Source organism: Sphaeramia orbicularis, chromosome 10 (assembly GCF_902148855.1).
Source record: "Sphaeramia orbicularis chromosome 10, fSphaOr1.1, whole genome shotgun sequence".
In the NCBI taxonomy this organism is placed as follows: Eukaryota; Metazoa; Chordata; class Actinopteri; order Kurtiformes; family Apogonidae; genus Sphaeramia; species Sphaeramia orbicularis.
In genome coordinates this window covers 24,875,888-24,896,777 of record NC_043966.1, presented here as the reverse complement: position 1 = coordinate 24,896,777, position 20,890 = coordinate 24,875,888, and the positions used below count along the sequence as shown (strand labels likewise).

General features: G+C 40.6%; 1 protein-coding gene across 4 annotated transcripts; it reads right to left on the bottom strand.

Moving 5' to 3' along the window:
* Positions 1-1,540: 1,540 nt before the first annotated feature.
* scyl1 (SCY1-like, kinase-like 1) lies at positions 1,541-12,145 on the bottom strand. Of its 4 annotated transcripts, none has more exons than XM_030145957.1 (19): positions 11,961-12,145; positions 11,197-11,337; positions 10,951-10,963; positions 9,887-10,011; positions 9,539-9,765; positions 9,271-9,361; positions 8,475-8,630; positions 8,168-8,326; positions 7,867-7,974; positions 7,565-7,678; positions 7,310-7,465; positions 7,008-7,196; positions 6,601-6,676; positions 5,687-5,884; positions 5,278-5,426; positions 5,097-5,186; positions 4,617-4,937; positions 3,907-3,985; positions 1,541-3,697 (listed from the first exon to the last, which is right to left on the bottom strand). In XM_030145957.1, the coding sequence occupies exons 1-19, from the start codon at positions 12,066-12,068 to the stop codon at positions 3,573-3,575; spliced, it is 2,625 nt and encodes an 874-aa protein (XP_030001817.1). In that variant the 5' UTR covers positions 12,069-12,145; the 3' UTR covers positions 1,541-3,572. The 4 variants fall into 4 exon arrangements, with proteins under 4 accessions (XP_030001817.1, XP_030001820.1, XP_030001818.1 ...); XM_030145960.1 differs by having other exon boundaries at positions 5,112-5,186; XM_030145958.1 differs by having other exon boundaries at positions 9,887-10,009; positions 10,958-10,963.
* Between the last annotated feature and the right edge of the window lie 8,745 nt (positions 12,146-20,890).

Sequence of the window (20,890 nt, the reverse complement as noted above, 5' to 3'; positions counted from 1 at the left end):
ACAGAAAATCCTTCCATTTTATTATTTTAATACATTTTCTGAACTGCTTATTCCTGAGGGTCGGGGGGGGGGGGGTGTGTGTGCTGGGGCCTATCAAAGCTTCCTCTGGGTAAGGGTGGGGTTGACTCTGGACATGTCAGTTCATCAAAGGGCTGACATATACAGACAAACCACCATTCACTCTCACATTAGCACCTATGGGCTATTTAGATTGAACAGTTACCCTAATAAAGTCTTTGGATGTTGGGAGGAAGCTGGAGTACCCTGAGAACAAACTCCACACAGAAAGACTCAGGCTGGTCTGCGCTGGAACTGAACCCACGACCTTCTCTGTCACAGATAAGCTCATTTAAAATGCTTTAATGCATTTTCTGAACACCTTCAACTGAGAGGAGACAGAGGTGGGGACTAATTCCAATACACCTCTAAGGAGTAACTACTTTCTCTCTTTTTTTTTTAACTGTTTAACAAAAATTTGTGTTAATATCTCACAATGTAGTTAGATAGTCCTTTTGGTCACTTTTATTAACTTGTAATAATGTATATTAATATATACTTAATCAGTATTCAGTTCACTCCTCTCTGAGCCACAACACCAGCAAAAGACATTGAAAACACTGATCTGTTCCACAGCTACATCAGATGGTCACATGATGGCAGTGTTGAAAGGATGTTTTCTGCACAACTCTGATATTTTCCACTGCCTGTGACTTCACTCATTGAACACTTTTTGTCAGTGGCTTTTACCCAGTGGATTTGTGGTTCTCTGTGGGCTTCAGCTCAAGGCTCACACTTGGATCTGCTGAAACTATCCATTAGTTATTCATGTATTCACTCTGTAAAATTAAACTGAAGTCTTTGCGTTTGCCCTACTGACAGTGTTTGGTGAATGGCCTTGTGTTTACAGTTTTATGAACTTGTGTCGTTCCATCACTATAGCCCAGTGACCCATCACTACATATGTAAATGGTCATTTAATGTATGGGAATGTGGTTTCAGTCTCATCTGATTCAACTCCAGTCGACTAATGCAGTAAACAAAGGTTTTGCTGCTGTGTTCACTCACCCCACACTTATGGTTTTACATTAATGTGGCTAATATCAAACTGTACAAAGAGAAGATAGCATTATTCTATTATTCTTTTACTTCCAAATAAAGTACTAAATACTGCATTAACTAACACTGTGAACCTCGCCATATGTTATATCCAATTCTGTGGGAAACACTGCTTCATAAAGAAAAAAAATGTAAATGCTGGACTGGAAGTGGATGAGATATGTATTTCTAGTGCTAACAGAGTGACCACACCACAGATCAATTCTAACTCTTGCATGTTCCAACTGTCAGCTGATGATGATGATGGTAGACGGCATCATGCTGTTCTGTGCAGCTCATATTGAAACCTAAAACTAACCATTCATCGCCAACAGGAGACACCAAAGAGGATACAACTGAAATCTAGTTGTTACTTCAAATCAACCTTTTAAGTAAAATAAGTAAATTAGACATGACAGATAAATCAGATACTTTACCACAGATGTTAGTTGCAACTGCATTTTATGTTTATTTGCTTTGTTAACATATTTGGTTCCATCTATCCATCTTTTCTCTGAACCACTTATACCTTGTTTATTTGGGTTCAAATTTCATTGTATTGTGAAGTAGAAATGATTGATCGTGGACTTAGCCTATCAGTCATAAGATGAGTATCGTTGCCCTAAACCCTTACTTACACATAGGGATGTAAACAATCCACCTGTTCCAAACTGTCAACAATCAATATCGTGCGCTTCTGAACATCGATTCCTTCTGTTAATACTTCTATGCTTCTGACAGCTGCATGAAACTCATCTTTGCAGCTGGAAACTTGAAACAAATTATGTCAAAGAAGAAAAAACAGTGGCATAATGTCACAAATAAAGTTGAGAACAGTGTAAACAGCAATTTGTGTCATTTAAAACAGGTGTGGAAACATTATTATACTGAAACCTCTTCCTACTTAACATGGGAATTCCCCCATAGAAAACTGATCAGAATCACTGAAACAACTGATACTGAGTCGATAATGCCATTGGTTCCCATCCTTAGCTGTCCATGATTTTGAGTAGTTATAATTTAGGAATAATGAAATTACCTGCAATATAGACATCATTAAATGTACAAAATATAGAATTTTATGTTGTTTTTATTTTAGTATAGCTCACATGCTACATGATTTGGATTTTCTGTAGAAAACAAAACACTTCTCAGCTTCCTGAAGTTCCTTACCTGACATGACCAACCCACACCAGCTCATTAGATCCATTAGCTCACAGCTGCTGATTGTGTCAGTTTGCTTATTTATACAGCATTTCATGTTGTACCAAATCTAACAATGCCATGTCCAGCACAGACAGGGAAGTGATTTGAGAAAAACACATAATCAGCTGCTATGAAACATTTCAGGTCCACTTTTCTTTAGCTGTTGGATGTGATCCCTCAGAGGGAAACTGTGATTAAATAAAGGCACAAATAAAAGAGCAAAAGAAATTCTTTTACCCTGACAGTGTCCAATATTAGAGAGTAAATCTGTCTTCAGTGACTCAGATGGGTTATGGTGGCATCTGTGCGATCACACAGGACCAGATGCGTAACGAAACCTTTAAAATACTTCAAAATAAAATCTTTGTTTACATAAATTCCCATCACAGCACTATATTTCATGACACAAGAAAATGCAAGTAAATACACAAACTGACTTTCCCTTAGAAATGCTTTTTTCCAGCTTCAGATGAACCACTTGTCAGTGGCTCAGCTACTTGTCAATGTGTCTGCAGTGCATGTTACCCATTAGCAGATGTGAACCGCATTGCATGTCAGGCCAGTTCAATAAAATACAGTGTTGTGTGTGCAAAGCAAAGTCAACATTTGATCCTTTGTCATGAACATTTTGTTAGGCCACACAAATACAGTGCATGCATGGACTGAATAAAAGTCATTCTGTGACAGTTGAACTAAAACATTCATTTCCATTCTGTTGGTGTGTGTAAGTAAACTGAAAACATTCAGTATAATAATACGTTTGACTCTGAAATTCTTAGATATATGTATACTGTATATTTCTCCATTTTAAAGTGTCATTTTTCATGTCATTGTAGGACAAGATGCTCCTTTATGTACATGTACAATGGCAAGTTTTTGACTTCTGTGTTAAAAAAACAGAGGGGTTCATTTAGGGTCATCAACTTAGGCCTTTGCTGTATGGAGTGCTGCTTTTTCTGCTTCCATCCTCTGCCTGTTTCAGCTCTGCCATCATCAGTAGTTCTTTTGTAACTGCGTCTTTTCCCTACTGTACACAGGCAGACAGTCCCAGGGCTGAAGGTCTACTGACCAGCATGGTTTTGGATGGTTTTGCTCAGCCAAGAAGCCTCCTCCGTTGTAGGGACTGTCGACAGGTTCACAGTATTTATTCATCACCTACACTTCTCTCTGGTCCTTTACCTGTGGAATGTCAAACCTCCATCTCGGGGTCCAGTTGATGTAGTTTTTTTCTTCGCTCCACATCCGCTCCTTCATCTTTCAACTGATGTCCCTCAGTCTAGTTTGCGTGCACCCAGTTTTAATGGTCCTTTAGCAGCTTTGCGTTCAGCCCGTTTAGCCTCCAGCTCTTTCCTCCTCTCCTCCCGTTTCTTCTTTGACAACTCAGCTTTGCTAAGACCTAGTGGAAAGCAATAACAAGCATCATTTCCCATCGAGGTCTAAAGCCTGTATACCTAAAGTATACTGCCTAAATGCCTTAAATCAGACCCCACAGAAACCCTATAAAGCTCAGATGTGAATGAAGACTGTAACTGTAGCACCTATTTACAGCTCATTCTGTACAAACAAAGGTTTGCATTTTAATTGAAGTTCAGCTCAGATGCTTACCCTGGCTTCCGTCTACAGACTCCCAGCTGTCCTCAGCTCCCCAGTCTCCTGTTGCCTCCGCGCTCCAGCCGTCTCCAGCCTGATGTGGAAAAAAATTTACAACACACAGTCTGACGAGAATGCTTTTAACAATTCCTAAATTACTTATTTGTCCTTCTCAGAGCTACAAGTCAAACTGATCAATAGTCTGACATTTGGGTACATTCACTTATTTGCCTTTCATCTGAGACTTTTAATATCCAGATCATAATTATAAAACTAGAGCCTGCAGATCAAATGCTTTTAGTCTAAAACACAAACCCTTGCTTGCAGTCTTGGACAGCTATACACTGGAGGCAGATTAATGCTAGCCTGGCTTTGAATTGCATATACAGCAGTGGAAAAAATTTTTTAGACACTCCATACATTTGTGATATGTTGCATTAAGAGTCACTCTTAAGTCATTGAACTCTGCCAACTGCATGTGCACTGTTCCATCAAGGTCAAAGCTGGAGGTTTCAGTTAACACATCCAAGATGTTTAAAACTGTCAAACTACATTTGTTTATGTCTGTGATGCAGCCACCCCTTTTGAAACACAAAAAAATTCATTTTTCAATAATAATATTTGACATTATGTAAAATTTTAAGGGGGTCTAGAAACTTTTTCCACTCCTGCAAATTGCAGTAATTTCATTTGCAGCTCTTATATTGCTGTCCCTTTGTTCTCACCGTGACAGTGGTGGTGCTGGCTGTGTTCCTCTGTGACACGTTGGCGAACAGGTCATTCTGACTGGACCCCTTGGCTGTGTTACTGCTGTCCCAGTTGTACTCGCTCGCAAGCCGCACCCCTTCAGGCAGGGGGAGTGTCTTATTAGTGGAGGTCGTGTCCGTCTCCTCTTCGCCCCAGTCGTTGCCCCAGCCTTCCTCACCTGCAGAACTCTGACCCTGGCCTTCTTTCTCATTGGACCAGCTGTCGTCAGCATCCCAACCTGAGCTGCTCCAGTCAGAGCTCTGCTTTTTCACAGCCACAGACGATGACGAACGGCCTACCTGAGGATGCAAGGACAAAATTTTTTGCGATCATGGAATGTTAAATTCTGCCTTTTAGTATCATTTCTGTTAGTATTCCTTGTAGTGACAATATGAGTGGAGTTAGGTACAGATATTTGTGATATTATGTGTTTAAAAGAACTTTTTAAGGGCTCGTACTCCTCTATCACTGGCCTTCTTTTTTGATGCCGTCATTCCTGACCAGTCAGAATTCCAGTCATCAGGTTCAGTCAGCGTTTTATCTGGCTCCTTTAGAGGAGAGATATGAGAAATTTTGGGAGATTCAAAATAACACTTTATTTTACATTTTTCCCTTTTTTTAAAAGCAATAAACTTGTACCTCTAAACTGCCCCAGTCTTCATCATCATCCCAACGGTCTCCTATTGGTTCGTTATCATTGTCTGTCACATCAACAGTCTGTGATTGGTTGGCACGGCTAGAGGCAGCATGGTGAGTCAGAGAGGCTTCTGGAGTTTTAGCTTCAGAATCTGAGAAAGATACAAAAGTACAACTATAAACAACACACTAAAAAAAGAATTAACACACAGCAGCTTCAATGCAGTCTCATGCTCAGTTCTCCACTGCTCTTTTCCTCAGTTATTAAACTGAGAGTGGGGTTTAAAGTGCTCTGACTACAAACAGAAGCAAGAAATGTTACATACTCTCTATTAATTCTTCTACATTGCAATGCACCTGAGATGATGAGGTTACACATACGGATACTGTAAGACATATTCCAGTTCAGTACCGGGTGCAGGTGTTCCATCGGGGGAGTTTGTTGGGCTTGTGGCATTAGCCTGTCCATTGTCGTCAGCTGCAGCTCCCCCTTCTGTCCCCGGGGCATTACGGATCAGTTTAGACGTTAGTGAGGACATGCCGGTCACGGCCCAGCCGGCCCAGCTGGAGGACACACCTGCAGGCTGGGCACAAGACGCTACATCTTTTTCTGCAAGACAGAGAGGGGAGGAAAAAATAAAGAGAAATACTGTATCATCAGCCTGTCCCTCATTTTTTCTGCTGCTGATAAAATTGGGGTTCAGGTACATCTACGATATGCTTGTCACATATGAAACTTCTTGGATAGTTGAAACATTTGGGGTTGGACAACCAGCCTGCCCCATGAGTTAAAACACAACATGGTGAAGCAGTGATTTGTTTTTCCAATTTCATCATAAAGGGCCTGATTCTGACCACATTTAGGGTCAAACTTAAAAAATTTACTATTTTTCACTGTTCAGCCCCATAATATAACAAACTTCTTGTCATAAGATTTAAATGTCCTTTATTGTTAACTATTTCACGTGTCTAGTTTTCCTTTATTGTTTTTATTTCTCTGTAACACACTCTGCATCAGTATATGAAATGAGAGATACACCATTTACTGTCCTTCAGGATGACTACATGCATCAGTGCTGCCAAGTAATATTTGTGCCTCAAATGCTGGCTGGCAAAAAAGGATTTGATGATGTTGTTTAGAACTGATAAAGATGCCTGAAAAAAATAAATAAAGCTAAAAAACGAACTTTACATATGCTATCTTGAAATAGAAACTATACCAGACAAAAACTGTGAAATTTCTTTTCCTTGAGATCCTTGGCACAACAACATTAGTGCATCATAATCCAGCTTTTATTCGTCCTTGCAGCTCAGTGTGGTACATACCTATCTCGGCCAGCTTGCTGGGGTCTTCTGATACTGTCTCAAGTTTCAAAAGGAAACTTTTTATGGCTTTGAATGCCTGAAGAAGGTACGTGAGAAGAGCACATGCTGATCAGAAACAGAACAGCAAACTCCGTTGACAGCAAAATAAACATTAAGATAAACCAGTTAAATGTTGACACAAAAAATATTATGGGTAAAAATTAACACTGGTTGTTGCAATGTACCACATGTACTGTCAAGGAATGTGTAACAGGTCAGTTTCAACTGAATTACAGAGACAGTCTAGTCTGCATGACTTTATTATGTCATGTTAACCAATTATCATATCTCTGTCGCAAAAATGGCTCAAAAAAATTATATATTTCATTGCTGCAAAATGTCCTATGTAAGGGTTTAGTCATTAGTACCTGATCCCGGACGCTCTTATCGGGGTCAACAGTAATGGCACAGAGGGTGGGTAGGATACGTGCAGCAATTTCTGTTACACTGTAATAGTTGTGGGTGGCGGCGAATCCCAGCACGCCGGCAGAACGCGACGCTGGAAAAGGGTCCTTTGTGGCTCGAGAGAAGGCAGATATCAGAACACGCTGTCGAGTCTGAGGAGAGAGGAATGACCAAATCCATGCTTTTCAACAAAACCCTCTCTGAATTTTAGGTTGAGCATTAATTTAATGTAAAACACTTTTTGACAGTGACTAATGTTCTTTACCCCAGCGTTGAGGTAGGAGGCAATCTTGCCCAGACAGACAGTGGTATTGCAGCGGATTGGGCCTTGTTCATCTCGTGCCTGCAGCCTGGCAAAGTGACGCATCAGCTCCTGGTTCAAGTTGGTCTCGTTCAGCTTGGGAGCCAGCAGCAACATAGACTAGAGGACAGAAGTGACAAAACAGATCTGGTACGAAGACTGAAGTTGTACAGAATTAACCCTTCTGGTTCATAGCTGTGTTTGACATGTGCAAACTACCTTAACAGTCTGCTCCCTGATGGCCGGGTTGGTGTCTGTGAATCCATGAACAACATGAGGGAAAATCTGGGAATTGACGGCCGCTTCATTTAGATACTGAATGAACTGTTCCATCTGTGAGAGAAGGAATACTGTTAGACCCTCAGTTTACTGCTTAAACAATAGAAAAGCCTTAAAGTTTGGTTTTTTGTGAGGCACATGGAGAAATAAAAATGACATTTAAACACTGCCATTATGTTCACTAAATCACAATGAGAAACACTCATTGACTAAGGGAAATGGAGCCTGTTGTGAGAACATACCTGTTGCAGCAGTCGTATCCTCATGGCTCGGTCTGTGGAGGAAAACATCTTCACAATGACAGGGATGATCTTCTGTTGGTACTCCTCCGCTGACAAAAACTTCCCCACCTGTAAAGAAGACAGAGCATATCAACAAGGCTATAAAATGAAATTTGTAGAGATTTTAATTGGAAATGAATTGTGCCTCATAAGCAAGACTGAGTCTATGTTTCGTTGTACTCAGCCTTCACAGGCTTGTACATGCTGTGGTATGTCATATGATATTAATGTATGGAAGTTGACATGAGAGATGAGGATTCACCTTGAAGAGTGGTGTGAGGACAACAGCTCCTGCATTTCCAAACTCGAAGGCAGTGAGCAGCTGAGGCAAGACCTTGTGTTTGCAGAAGTCCTCAGGGAAGGAGTCCAAGTTATCACTGAGATCCTGGAAGAACTGCTGCTTCTCAGCAGGCTCTTTAATCTGGACATGGTTGTTTTAGAAAAAAATGGATACCACACATAACAATTTGTTTCTATAACTCAACACAATAGCATATGACTTCACTGATTTGGTTACATTTCTGTACAAAAAAAACTCTGTTATGATGTACTGAAGCATGTTAATGAACCTGGATTTCCTCTAGAAAAAGGTTGCTTTCCACAAAGCTGTTGCTGAGGAATCCCCCTGGGGCCCTGCAGTTCTGCAGGAAGCGAGCTGGATTGGGGCGAGCCCGTGGGTTGGCCCCCACCAGCTCACAGTAATGGGGGACCAGGGACTTTGGAACCTGTTGGCATAGAGCAGACAGCACACTGTGGTGTAATCCCACTTAACAACATTCAACAAAGTACATGACTAGTTTCTCTTTTTCATGTTCAATCTTTGCTCTCGGTAAAATAAGTCACGTGTTTCTGTGTTCTTTACAAAATAAAGTGTCTGTTACAGGGTTCTGCAAGCTTCAACAAGATACATTTAGAACTTTTTTTTTTAAATGTCTGCAATTTAAAATGTATGTTACAGCTACAATGGAACAATGTTAAAAAAAAAACAAACTGAATTTATCTTAGGTCTTTGTTTGATGCATGTGGTGTGAAAACAGAAAAATCAATTTTTTTTTTAAATTAACCAAGTGACTCTAGTTCTCTATATTAGATTAAAGTAAGTTGTTATTGTATTCTAATTAAGATAATGGTTAATAACTTCGTAGGGACCAAAGAGAACCCCTTGTTCTTTTTTGCAAAGTAAAGAATGTAAGAATAAATGTATTTCTTGCTACATGTTCTTCAGTACATGAACTGCTAACATCATAACAGTCTGTAAACAACACTATCTTACAGGGTACCAATGTCACAGGTCAAATGTTTAGTATAGACAGTAGAAACACACTGTAAGATTAACTGTGATATGGGATTATCTAAGGAACATACCTTTCCTAATGATCGAAGAGAGGAAGCTCGAGGTAATGGCCCATTGAAAACCTCCCAGATTAGGCAACCAAGCCTCCACACCTCTCCTGCCCTAAAACAAGCACAAACCGTTAAATGGGGCATTTTGGTCAACAAAAACTTCTTAGGTACAATTTACTCAAGAGTTCCAGTCCTAAACTTCCAACTCATTCAATTTCTGCTCAAATTGCCCCTCTTACAGTTGTTATTTTTTCTCCCTGTCATATTATTTTGATCTGTGGTCTCTCACCATTTGTCTCCACTGCTATTTGACATCTCTGGTGGGTCATATTTCTCCATATCTGGGTAAACAGCTTTAGGGGCAGGGAGTACGATCCCGCTCGGGTCGCCTTGTTCAGGGGCCACATGGTCAAGGGCTCCAAGCTTCCACTCCCCAGCTCGATCCACAAAAACAGCCCATACACCCAAATTGTTATGGAGCAGGTGGCAGTCGTTGATGAGGAAACTTAATGCTTTCTATGGGAGAAGAAATGCAGGAGGAAATGGGGTTAAAGACTGGTTAGACAGAGAGGTGACGAATGAATGAATGCTGAACAAGGAGGTTTAAACCAAGTATCACTTTCTTTCCTGTCCTTACCACAATCTGGTGCAGACCCCAGGAAACCTCCAGTTCCCCAGAGCCACCCTTCTCTGCCTGGGCCTTCAGGTGGACTGCGAGGGGTGTCACCTGCTCCGTAACCAGGTACAAGCTTTTCTCTGTCTGTGAAATAACCCCAAGCAATGAGGATTATTGATGACAGTAAAAGTACTCAACAGAGGAGCAGACTGGAAATGACATTTATCCATTATCACACCAAACTGTGCTGACACATTTCTTATTTGTCAGCACTGTATCTACATGTCATAATGCTAATGTTCATATTAAGTTAATAAATAAAGCTGACTGACATATAGTTTAATGTGATAACTCTATTGTCATGCTATGTTAAGGTGTTTAGAAATTAAGACCAAAGTGATGACAATGCAAATAAATCAGGTTTCTATCCAAATGTATAAATGCGTTTTGACTGAACACCTTACCCGTTAGATGGTGTTCTATAAAATAACACACTACCTGAGTCGCTGGTTTATGATCTAGTACACATAGCAGATAATTGTCAAAAACTTGAAGCTGGAACTTAGTTTTTTCCCCCTGAACCAAACCACCAGTTTGGATCCTACAAACTCAAATTCTTTATCTCTCCAAATTTACCAGTTTGTGTTTTACTAACTTCCATTTCTGTAGCTTTTTACACATGGTTGTTTATAGTATGGTTATTTATTTCCATCTAATATGGCATTTATGCTTGTTTCTTGTATTGTTCCAACGGACACTAGTTTCATTATTGGTCTGCAAATGCAGACAAATAATTATTTGCTGCATCCATTTCCACTGTATTAAGTAAAATTTATTTTAAATGCAACAGGCTGTCTATTTTCTCTTGATAAATCAGGCTTTTTGTTCAGTCTTTTGATAATCCTAGGGAAAGATGTAAATTCACAAACAATCCCGATTAGCTCCACTATTCTCTTGGGTATTTTATATTCATGATGAGCACAGGATACATAGGAAAGAGTGTAAGAATCTACTAATATTATCTAGGTAGCTGAACTACTCACTACAATTACTATACATCTTAAAGGACTGCAGTTGTAGCATAACACTCACCTCTATCTGAATGCAGATGTGTAGAAGAGAGCAGATGATGGGATGAGACACCATTTATAACACACTAGTACTGACAAGTATCCAGGATGACGTTTCAACATTATATGTTTTTTGTGTGTGTGTGTGTGTGTGTGTGTGTGTGTGTGTGTGTGTGTGTGTGTACGGAGGGAAATAAGTAGTGCATTATGGCACAAAAAGACAGTGATCGGAGCATAACGCGTACACACAAAGATGCATACCTCCAATCCATCAACATAGGCCAGGATGTTGGGGTGGCGCAGGGTCTTCATGCGTTTGAAGGCTGCCTTTGCTAGCTGGGTCTGCTGCTCTGTACCCTGGGCCACCTCGTACACAAACACAGACACTGGCTCTCCACTGGTCTGAGGAAACAGGGAGGATGAAACTTAGCAATCAGAGAACTAAATGCTGGTATTCAAACTAATGACATCTTGTGGACCAGCAAGAGTAAAGGACCAACTCGTGTTACAAATAGCAATAAATGTAAATGTAACTGACTTCATCTACATGGAGGAAAACAGGAAACGGGTGGATGGATGTCATTATGTGGCCCCACACTCATGTTGATCGATATTAACGAAGATACTTGAATTTGAGGTGCAATGTCAATACTTGGTGATAAAACCTTTTAAATGTGATACGGCATGAGCCAGAAAACTATGTCAGTTACAGCTCATAAGTCTGATAAAACGAGGTGACGTGGCGAGAAATACGTGTCTGTCTCCTGGAGTAAACAAAGCCCGAGCTAACATCCATAGCGAAGATTAACAAGACTTTACATAGAGAATGAGCTTCATATTTACATTTACACTGACGTAACACCAGTGGTATGGATGGATATTGAACTGACATGGCTGATTTAGTACAATACAACACCGTCTACCAAAGCTTTAAGTACCGCTACGTTAGCCGGCTAACTAGCTACAGGCCTCCGTAACGAAGCGAACTACGCTAACCGCTCCGCAGGCTGCATAGCGGTCTTTACCTTTCGTTTCCCCCGATGAAGCGTCCATATTCCAGACTTTTCTTGTGTGTCTGGGAGAATTTCATAAGCAAAGTCTTTGACAGGATCCCTGGCGAAAAAGGACCACATCTCCCCTTTCCTCCAAACCACATCAACCACACACAGCTACAAGAAAACTATACAGACTGCTAGACAGCTAGCATACAAATGGTACGAATGTAAACCGACTCTGCGGAAACTTTACATCAGATCATTGGTTCCGCAATGGGTTTGGTGTCAAAACCTTCTAACATACATGTATCCTGTAGAAATAATGTTTTATATGAAGGGACAGTGTTGTAGAACTCAATGAACACTTGTCTCAGTATCAAAGAATCACATCTAAACATGGATAAATAGTGTTTAAATGGACAAAGCTTTGTCACTAGTTGATATATGGAATATCGTTTATAGCTTTGGAATTAATTATTAAACCGCCTGTAGTTTTCTGTAGGTATCCAACATAACAGCCCTTCATTATAACTTTCAATTGCTGATAGATTGTGAACTCCAAATATTCTTAATTTACATGTTTTCCTTGTTACTACGAATACGCTGATCATTTCTAAAGCAAAAATTTTATGTGACTTTTGCTCAGATTTTTTGCCATACATTTATACTCAAAAAACCTAATATTGTTGGATATCACATTTATGACAAACGTTGACTTTAACTAATTTGCCAAAGTGGTGACAATCCAGTTATAATTTCCAAAGCTGTAGATAAATAATGGATGAATTGCACCACTAAAGCAAAACACCAAATAAATTACTAACAGTACAACACATGTGATTTAGAGGGTGGAATGTAAACTCTTATCTAAGTAAATTAATTTCTGTTTGTAATTCACTGATTAGTTTTTTACCTCCGCCAGGAAGTATTGTGATCGCTTTGCTTTGTGTGTAAAAGTTATGGACAGATTTTCATGAAATTTTCAGGAAATGTTGATACTGGCACAAGGAAGAAAGGACTAAATTTTGGTGGTGATCGGGGCCCCACTGATTGGCCTTGGAGGAGGTCTGCGCTGTCTTTTCTAGAAAAGCACTGGGAGAGCACAAACCTCCGCCAAGGCCGATCAGAGGGGGCCCCCCACCCCCGATCACCACCAAAATTTAATCATTTCTTCCTTGTGCCAGTATCAGCATTTCCTGAAAATCCGTCCATAACTTTTTGAGTTATCTTGCTAACAAACAAACCCGGGGGGGGGGGGGGGGGGGCAGATCTGTCTTGGCGGAGGTCTGCGCTCTCCAAGTGCTTTTCTTGCGTATTTTATTTTTTTCTTGAGCAACTGTTGCCAGACCTTTGGCTTCCTCCGGTTCGCACCTGAAATCTGGACGGTTCGCCTTCCCAGTCAAGACTTCTTGCTTCACATACCTACTGGACATACTTAGACTGGTTTCTTATCATCTGGTGAAGGTGGCAAGGGGTAGTCTCTGTCAGCCCTCCCCCCAAAAACGCTGTCACTCAATTTTACAGTGATCCTGATGCTTTGTTCATATAGCACATTTTAAATTCCACCACCAAGTACATTAATGTTTACATTAATTAGTTTAGAACAGTGTTTCTCAACCTTTTTTGAACAAACGCCCACTAATGGCATCAGGAGCCACCTGCCGCCCCATAAGACCAGGGGGGAGCATGTGAGTGAGTGTGGGGGGGCGAGTGATGTATGATGTTGTAATGTACAACAGTAACTAGTGCCCCCCTCTCAGCTTTCTTGTTCCAAACGCCCCCCCCGAAGACATCCCAACGCCCCCTGGGGGTAGTACCGCCCCCGTTGAGAAACACTGGTTTAGAGGAAGATATTCTAAATATGTACAAGATAAATTATTTTCATTTCAAGATCATGAGATCTACACCAACATGGAACGGTTGTTTCAAGTTGTTTTGTTAAAGCTGTTTAATGAACATGTTAAGTGCATATATTCCCTTCTTTCTTGAATCTGTTTGCTCATGGAAAATGAAATGTGATTAATATAGATTAAAAATGAATGATATGCATCTATACATTACTTGTATTTACATGTATATCAGTGCACCAAGTCTGGTCCGAAATGTCTAGGCCAAGTGTGAACCATCTCATGCTCCAAACGTCCAGGGTCCAAAAAGACCTGCTCCCTTTCCCCCTATGGATCAGTAGTGAATCTGCAGCTGCATCTTTAAACAAAATCTGATTTAAAAGTACATAAAGGCCTGTGTTTTACCTTCGTCAGTAAATAAAAGTGATGATCAAGTTGGTTAACAAACCCTTGTGTCTACGTTGCCTCTAAGACTGGCCAAAGTGTATTTTGCTGAATGTGTAACTGTGTTTGGATCATAAAAGCCAGTCTTGCAACTGATGCACACATCCTTGATACTGATGTTATGAACAGAAATGCTACATTACCATGAAGGTGTAAACTTTGTTTAAAAAATTCCCAGCATCTATGCACTTGACTTTTTTTTTTTGGAAAATGAAGGTCTACACCATTTTTAAAGTTTCTATATATCTGACAGGCTTGCTCTGTTCATTAAATTTAGGGATTGAAACTTGACAGGTAAAAATCAAGGTAAAATAATTGGAAGTAGTCATGCTGTGAGATGGACATGTCTTCTGAATTTTTTGTACCCACTGTTTAACCCAAGTAATCAGCACTTCTTAGGTTTATTACATTTTCTGTCAGGCCACTTTTCTCCTCCATTTAGAATAAAGATGAACAATTAAAGGAAATGCACAAGTAATTTGTTACACACTAGTGCAGGGGTGTCAAACTCAGATCCTCGAGGGCCGGTATCCTGCATGTTTCAGATGTTTCCCTCTTCCAGCACACCTGACAGTCATTATCAGGCTTCTGCAGAGCTTGATGATAGGCTTATCATTTTAATCAGGTGTGTTGGAAGAGGGATACATCTAAAACATGCAGGATATCAGCCCTCGAGGATCTGAGTTTGACACCCCTGCACTAGAGGCTCATACAGACATTTGAAAATGTCTGCTTCTTTACCAGCTGCCACTGTTGCAACACTTATTCATGTTAGAAGATGATTTTCTGGAAGCCTAGTATCTCAAGAAAAAAAAAAAAAAAACATTTATGCAAAATATTTTCAGTGGAAAAAAGGGGCAGTTAACACAACAGTTTAAGTTAATAAACTTTATTAATTTACAAATGTTGGAAATGAGATATTTGTCAACACTTTAAGTTGTGTCAAAGTGATCTTTTTTCATAGAAATTTCTGCGCAGATATTTCACGTTAATGCAGAGATCCTATGGTTAATGGGTTCAAAGCCGATTTTACAAAGTTTGTGTCTAAAGACCTGATACATAATTTGAGTCCCAAACAGCATTAAAAAAGCAAGACACCGCAGGGAATTGAACCCCGTCCCGACAAAGTCAGGAGTGCCACAACCGGAGTCTTTTGCTTTTTGTTGTTGCTGTATGAAACTGGGCAAAAGCAAAACCTGGAGGAACAAAACCAGAGTTAGTTTGTTCCCCCAGGAAAAGAAAACCCCTGAACGCCTGGCTGCTATATTATCCTGTCACGACATGGGGATTTCACTTGGTCACGAGGCTGAAACTAGAAAAAAAGAGACAACTGGTTTCCCCATTCCCAGCATTTCCCACGACACTACACTGGTGCATGACGCTTCCGTGAGATCCATATTAAAACCACGATACCAGCATCCCTGGTGATAAGCAACGCCTTTTCCTCAAGAATGTAATTCGGCCGGACTCTCAGGTCCAATGAACGGTAAACGGCTGTAATGGAAAAAAGACAGAACAATTTAAGCCTCCCCTGCCCCCTCCCTCCCACATCAACCCAACACTTACACCAATGTAAGATAAATAAGATGGTTGTTGTTTACCACAACTAGCGTAGCAGCATTTATCAGCTGAATTCTTCAAAGTATATAAAGTTTTACCCTAGAGGCTGGTTCTACCAAGTCATCCTGTGACTCCCTGTAGAGGTTTAAAGTCGCCTGGCTCAGTAGCAAGTTAAGCTGAGCAAGAAATCTGAAAGAAGAGAGAAGAGTTTTGCCCCCCCAAAACCCCTGACCAAATCTACTGCAATGTTTGACAACGACTTCATGAAAATTATGCTGTGTTTTACGTATAAATGTTATGCAGAGCCGATGTGCATGCAACAATGTTGAGTTACACATTTAAGCCATGGTATGTTAAAGGAAAAAATCAAGTGAACCGAAATTACTTAACTTAGCACCCATGAGACTGAAGTGATGCAGTATTAGCGAGACAAGCTTGCAGCTCTTGATCTTAATGTGACTGGATTCTCAGTGTTCCATCACAGGTTAGGTGATCCCAGACGCCAAATAAACAATTTTAGGCAATTTGACCTGAGAAACCAAAAGGGGAAAAAAAAGGCACACACAAACACAGAGCGGGGCTTCTGCGAAGGACGTCAAGGGTTCAGATTTAAGCTCAAGCGCACAGAGGGTTGGAACTTCATTCAGGGGCGACACTCAAATTCGCTGACAGCTTCCACAGATGGCTTTGCATTCAGAGGCAGGCGAGATCGGAGTGGACAGACGCGAATGATCTGAAACAAAGAGTGATCTACACAACACACCCACCACACAATACTTGAAGATTTGGGTTCTACTCATCTTACAGTTAAGATGCAAAGCAATAGGGCCCCATGGCCAAAGAGGAATATAGTAAAGCATTGTTGTTACAAATGACTTGAGGTTAACATAAAGCCAGTTCCAAGATGTCATTTTGTCAACTACAACATTGCAGAAGTTTATCATGACAAATTTGCCAACATCTTACTACGTGTTCCAGGTTACAGGACTTCATTCAGGGTTGAACCAGTCTTGCACACTGATTTCTGTAAAGAGAAGTGCAGGGATACGCCCACCAAAACCAATGCACAACATAATCTAAAGCAACACATTTGCGTTGCATTTCAGAACAAATTAAAGCTGTGCAATGCACAGCTTTCCTCAGTCACTAAAATTTGGAATTATCACACAGTTGCGCGACTGCAAGATATAAAAAACATAATGACCTGCCACTTACACAGTTGCATAAGGGCTAGTAACTGAGGACTACATGTTCCAATTAGCGCATACAAAGACAACCTGACTCCTTCTCTGACTCAACAGCATGTTGGTTGATTTCAAAGGTAGGATGATTCCTGTTGTCCTAGGTAGGAGAATGCATTCTTCCTTTGGACTGTTCTGTAAGATCAAAGAGGCAGACAAGAAACACCCCTATGCCCACCCTCACAGTATCATAGAACTGACTATTGTTATCCTTACCCAAATGCTTTACTGCAGATATCACAATCAATGAAGGTCCATCAAATCTTCCAGTTATAACAAGACACTTGTGAGTAAGCACAGCAGGACTACTTCTAGGGTCAAGTTTACAAAGTTGCTTTCAAGATCAATCAGGGCACTTTAGCCCACTCAAGATAAGTGACCCTTTGGGGTTGAGAATTGTCTGATTTCCAACATCAATATTTGATGGATTCAACTTATCTGCCTTCACTTCCACTTTGAAAAGGCTGTCATTCGAGCCCAGGTCACATCCGTGCTCTACAAAGCTCCAAGCTTTAGTCATACCTGAAAAAGCACAAGAAAAGCTCCCCCACACAAGCCCCCAAAAAGAACAAATGCATACCAAAACTATTCAATCACAACAAGCTATGCATTTATTATGCAATAAAGAAAATCCTTTACAGATAGTTCACTCATTGTATTGTCAATACAAAGCATTGTAACTAATTGCAAAGGAATTGCAATGGAGGCTTTTTGCCAGACAATGAATGTTAAGAGAAATGTGAACACATTTAGTGACCTTACGTGATGGTCGATGCGCAAGGAAACTTGTACATACAATGAGTTAGAAGAGTTCCTGATGGTCTTGGGGGGTATTGGAAAGCGCACAGGACACAGCACACTGAAAAATGCAAAGGAAACAAGCCTCTCTCCCACAATACCCCTCCCCAAAAAACAATGAAGCAGTAAAAGAACTACAAAATAATTACTGGCATTATAGTTACAACAGCAACTGCCTTAGAAAAGCCAACTGGATGACTAAGTTTAAGTTCATTACAGACAATCTATTTTCCAGAAGAAGCATTTAAATACCGCAGAGGCCTGAACGCGAAGGACTCCTTCCTTATGGACTGTAGATGTGGACTTGAATGTAGATAAGTGTTTGAAGAGCGGGGTCATATAACTTAATCTGTAAGAGTCAAATACACATCCCCCTCCCAAACCCCACAAAGCAACACATAGCCTGTACAAAATTACAATGACTTCTAATAAAAAGACTTGTTACCACAGACGGCGGGGAAAAACAGAGCTTCTTGCTACATCAGGATGACTACTTTGATTTTGAAGTTGCTATCCTTGCGAGGCAAAGTGTCCACTTGATGATTGGTGGGTGCACCGGGGAGTTTCCTAATCAAGCCATTTTGCGTTCGGTAACAGGGAGCTGAAAAGTCTAGGAAGAAACTGATTAACGGCCACAACCCCGCCCCTCCCACTACCCAGAATACGTTCAAAACAACCCCATATACAATAAGGTTTAAACAGAATGAATATTAAATCTAATGAATTTGTTCAATAATGTTAAATACCTTCCTATACTTCAAAATCTCAGTTGATGCACATGATCCCGAATCCATTGCACTACAGTAAATAAGACGATTTCAATGTGTACCACACAGCTATGACAGAGGGGTTCTTTCGATGATCAGCTTTAGGGGGTCAGGCCTGTGAAAAGAAGAACTCGAAAGACGTTTTAAGAATCCCCCACCCCTCCCCCCATAGGCCACAAATCTTTACGAGGATAAGCTGCCATTTCAGTACAATTCAAAAATGTATGTAAAATATATATTTATACACAGGCTATCAGTGAATGTACAGGATAGTTACACCCACATGTACATTTCATGCATAAACTCACTGCTCCACATTAAGCGGTAGATGTAGCTCATCTGTACCAATGAGGCGCTGTTGAAGCACAGAAGGGTCTTGCATACACGCTCCTATTGGCTGCACAGGAGACCATCCACTCACATTCCAATGCTGAACACTTCTCTGGGGAAGATCTACCGAACAACAACAGACTGCCTTTGCGTCAGACTCCCTTCGGCTGGGGGAACTACTTCTGATCGCAGGGGGTAGACGTCCAATACAGATGTTCCTCGTGCCATCACACTACCAAGGCATTCATCACAGCAGACACCACCCACATTCATGTCAGCGCATTACAGGAGGGTGCGGTACAATACGATTTACACGGATTGCCTGGAAAAAGGAAGAGAGAGCTGTGCGAGAAATTGTGTTCTACAACAGTTCTATAAAGTGGACAAATATGACTAAATACCTGAAAGTATACAGAGATACCTCTACCCAACATACAAACCACAGCCTGGCTTTAAACTTGTGAAGCTAGAAGATACTTGTGCGCCCTGTCCCACCCTCATCTCTGGCTGGCTGGCTGGCTCTGGGAACGCTGCAACTGCTTCAGCGGTGAACTCTGGCTGCTACACTGCCCTGTGCCTCTGGCTCCCTCTGGTGTACACTCGTGGACTGCTCCTGCTGCTGCTGCTTTCTGCTCTGTTGGGAACCCTCTGCTCCTCCCTGTATGCCCTCTGGTCCTGTCCTGCCTGGCTCCACTGTGGTCCTCCCATGCCCTCTGGTCCTGTCCTGCCTGGCTCCTTTTCTGGTCCTCCCGGGTCCCACGGCCTGGCTCCGTCCTGGTCCTGCGATCTTCTAATAACTAAGTCCATTCCTCCTCATAATAACTAAGTCCATTTTGCCCCATAACTCAGTCCATTCCCCCCCCAAGAAAAAAAAAAAAAAAAAATCTTCTGTTCTTCACTAGTATAATTAGAAAAAATAAAAATGGAGAACTGAAATAAAGTCCATGAAGAACTCTCAATCAGGCCTAAAAATAAGGCTCTAGACTTTTTCTTCCATGCCATTTTCAAAGGAGCAATTTTCCCTTGCTGATATTACGTTTTGTAACTTTTACATCTCTAAGATGATGTGCAATGACGATTGACAAAAATAATGAATAAAAATAAGTGCAATACTCAAGTTAAACTTGAGAAGTTGAAAAGTGCTGTGCATTTCAAGATACGCGCCCAAAAAAAAGACACAAAAAGACAGGACAACCTCCCTGTCAGCCATTTTGTAAATCTACAAAACACTGGCCATTTTGTAAATCCACAAAACATTGATTGTCTCGTTTTCTTTGGTTTGCAAACATAACCTGACATCCTTCACAGAAGGAAAGTATTAATTACTCAGTCGCCTTTTTTTTTTTATTAAACACAGTCCTCACTAGGCTCCACTATAATAGCCTCAAAGTGATACATTTAATACTATTTCAGTATACAAGTAAAAAAAAAATATCGTTTCCAGTTCTTGCAGTTCTTTAAAGCTATTCTTGTTCATGAGGAACTTCACTAGATTAGGTTTTGTGCTGCTTTTCAGGAAAAGCTGGCCGACATATTGCCAATAGTTGGAAATCATTCTATCCTAAGACTCGCAATTTCGGATAACTTTCAGCTTTTGTTTTCGCAAATACTATATCATTTAGCAATAACTGCATGTGATACATAGATATGATGCAACATCTATTTAAAGTAAATGAATCAACTTGCTGTGTCTCGCCATTTCCTTGTCCATTTAAAGCCTACATGTCCTGAGGACATTTCTTAAAACGGATGATAGAATGCCCAAGTTGTGCTTAGAATTTAAACTCATTCTGATCTTTACAAACAAACAATTAAGTCTCATTCTGATCAATTAAAGAGATAGCAGCAGATCAAGATACGAGACTACTGTTTCAGCGTAAAGTCAGTCAACGCCCTTCAAAATTACAACCTTTGTTATTCTCAATTGTAATTAGAATTTAAACTCATTCTGATCTTTACAAACAAACAATTAA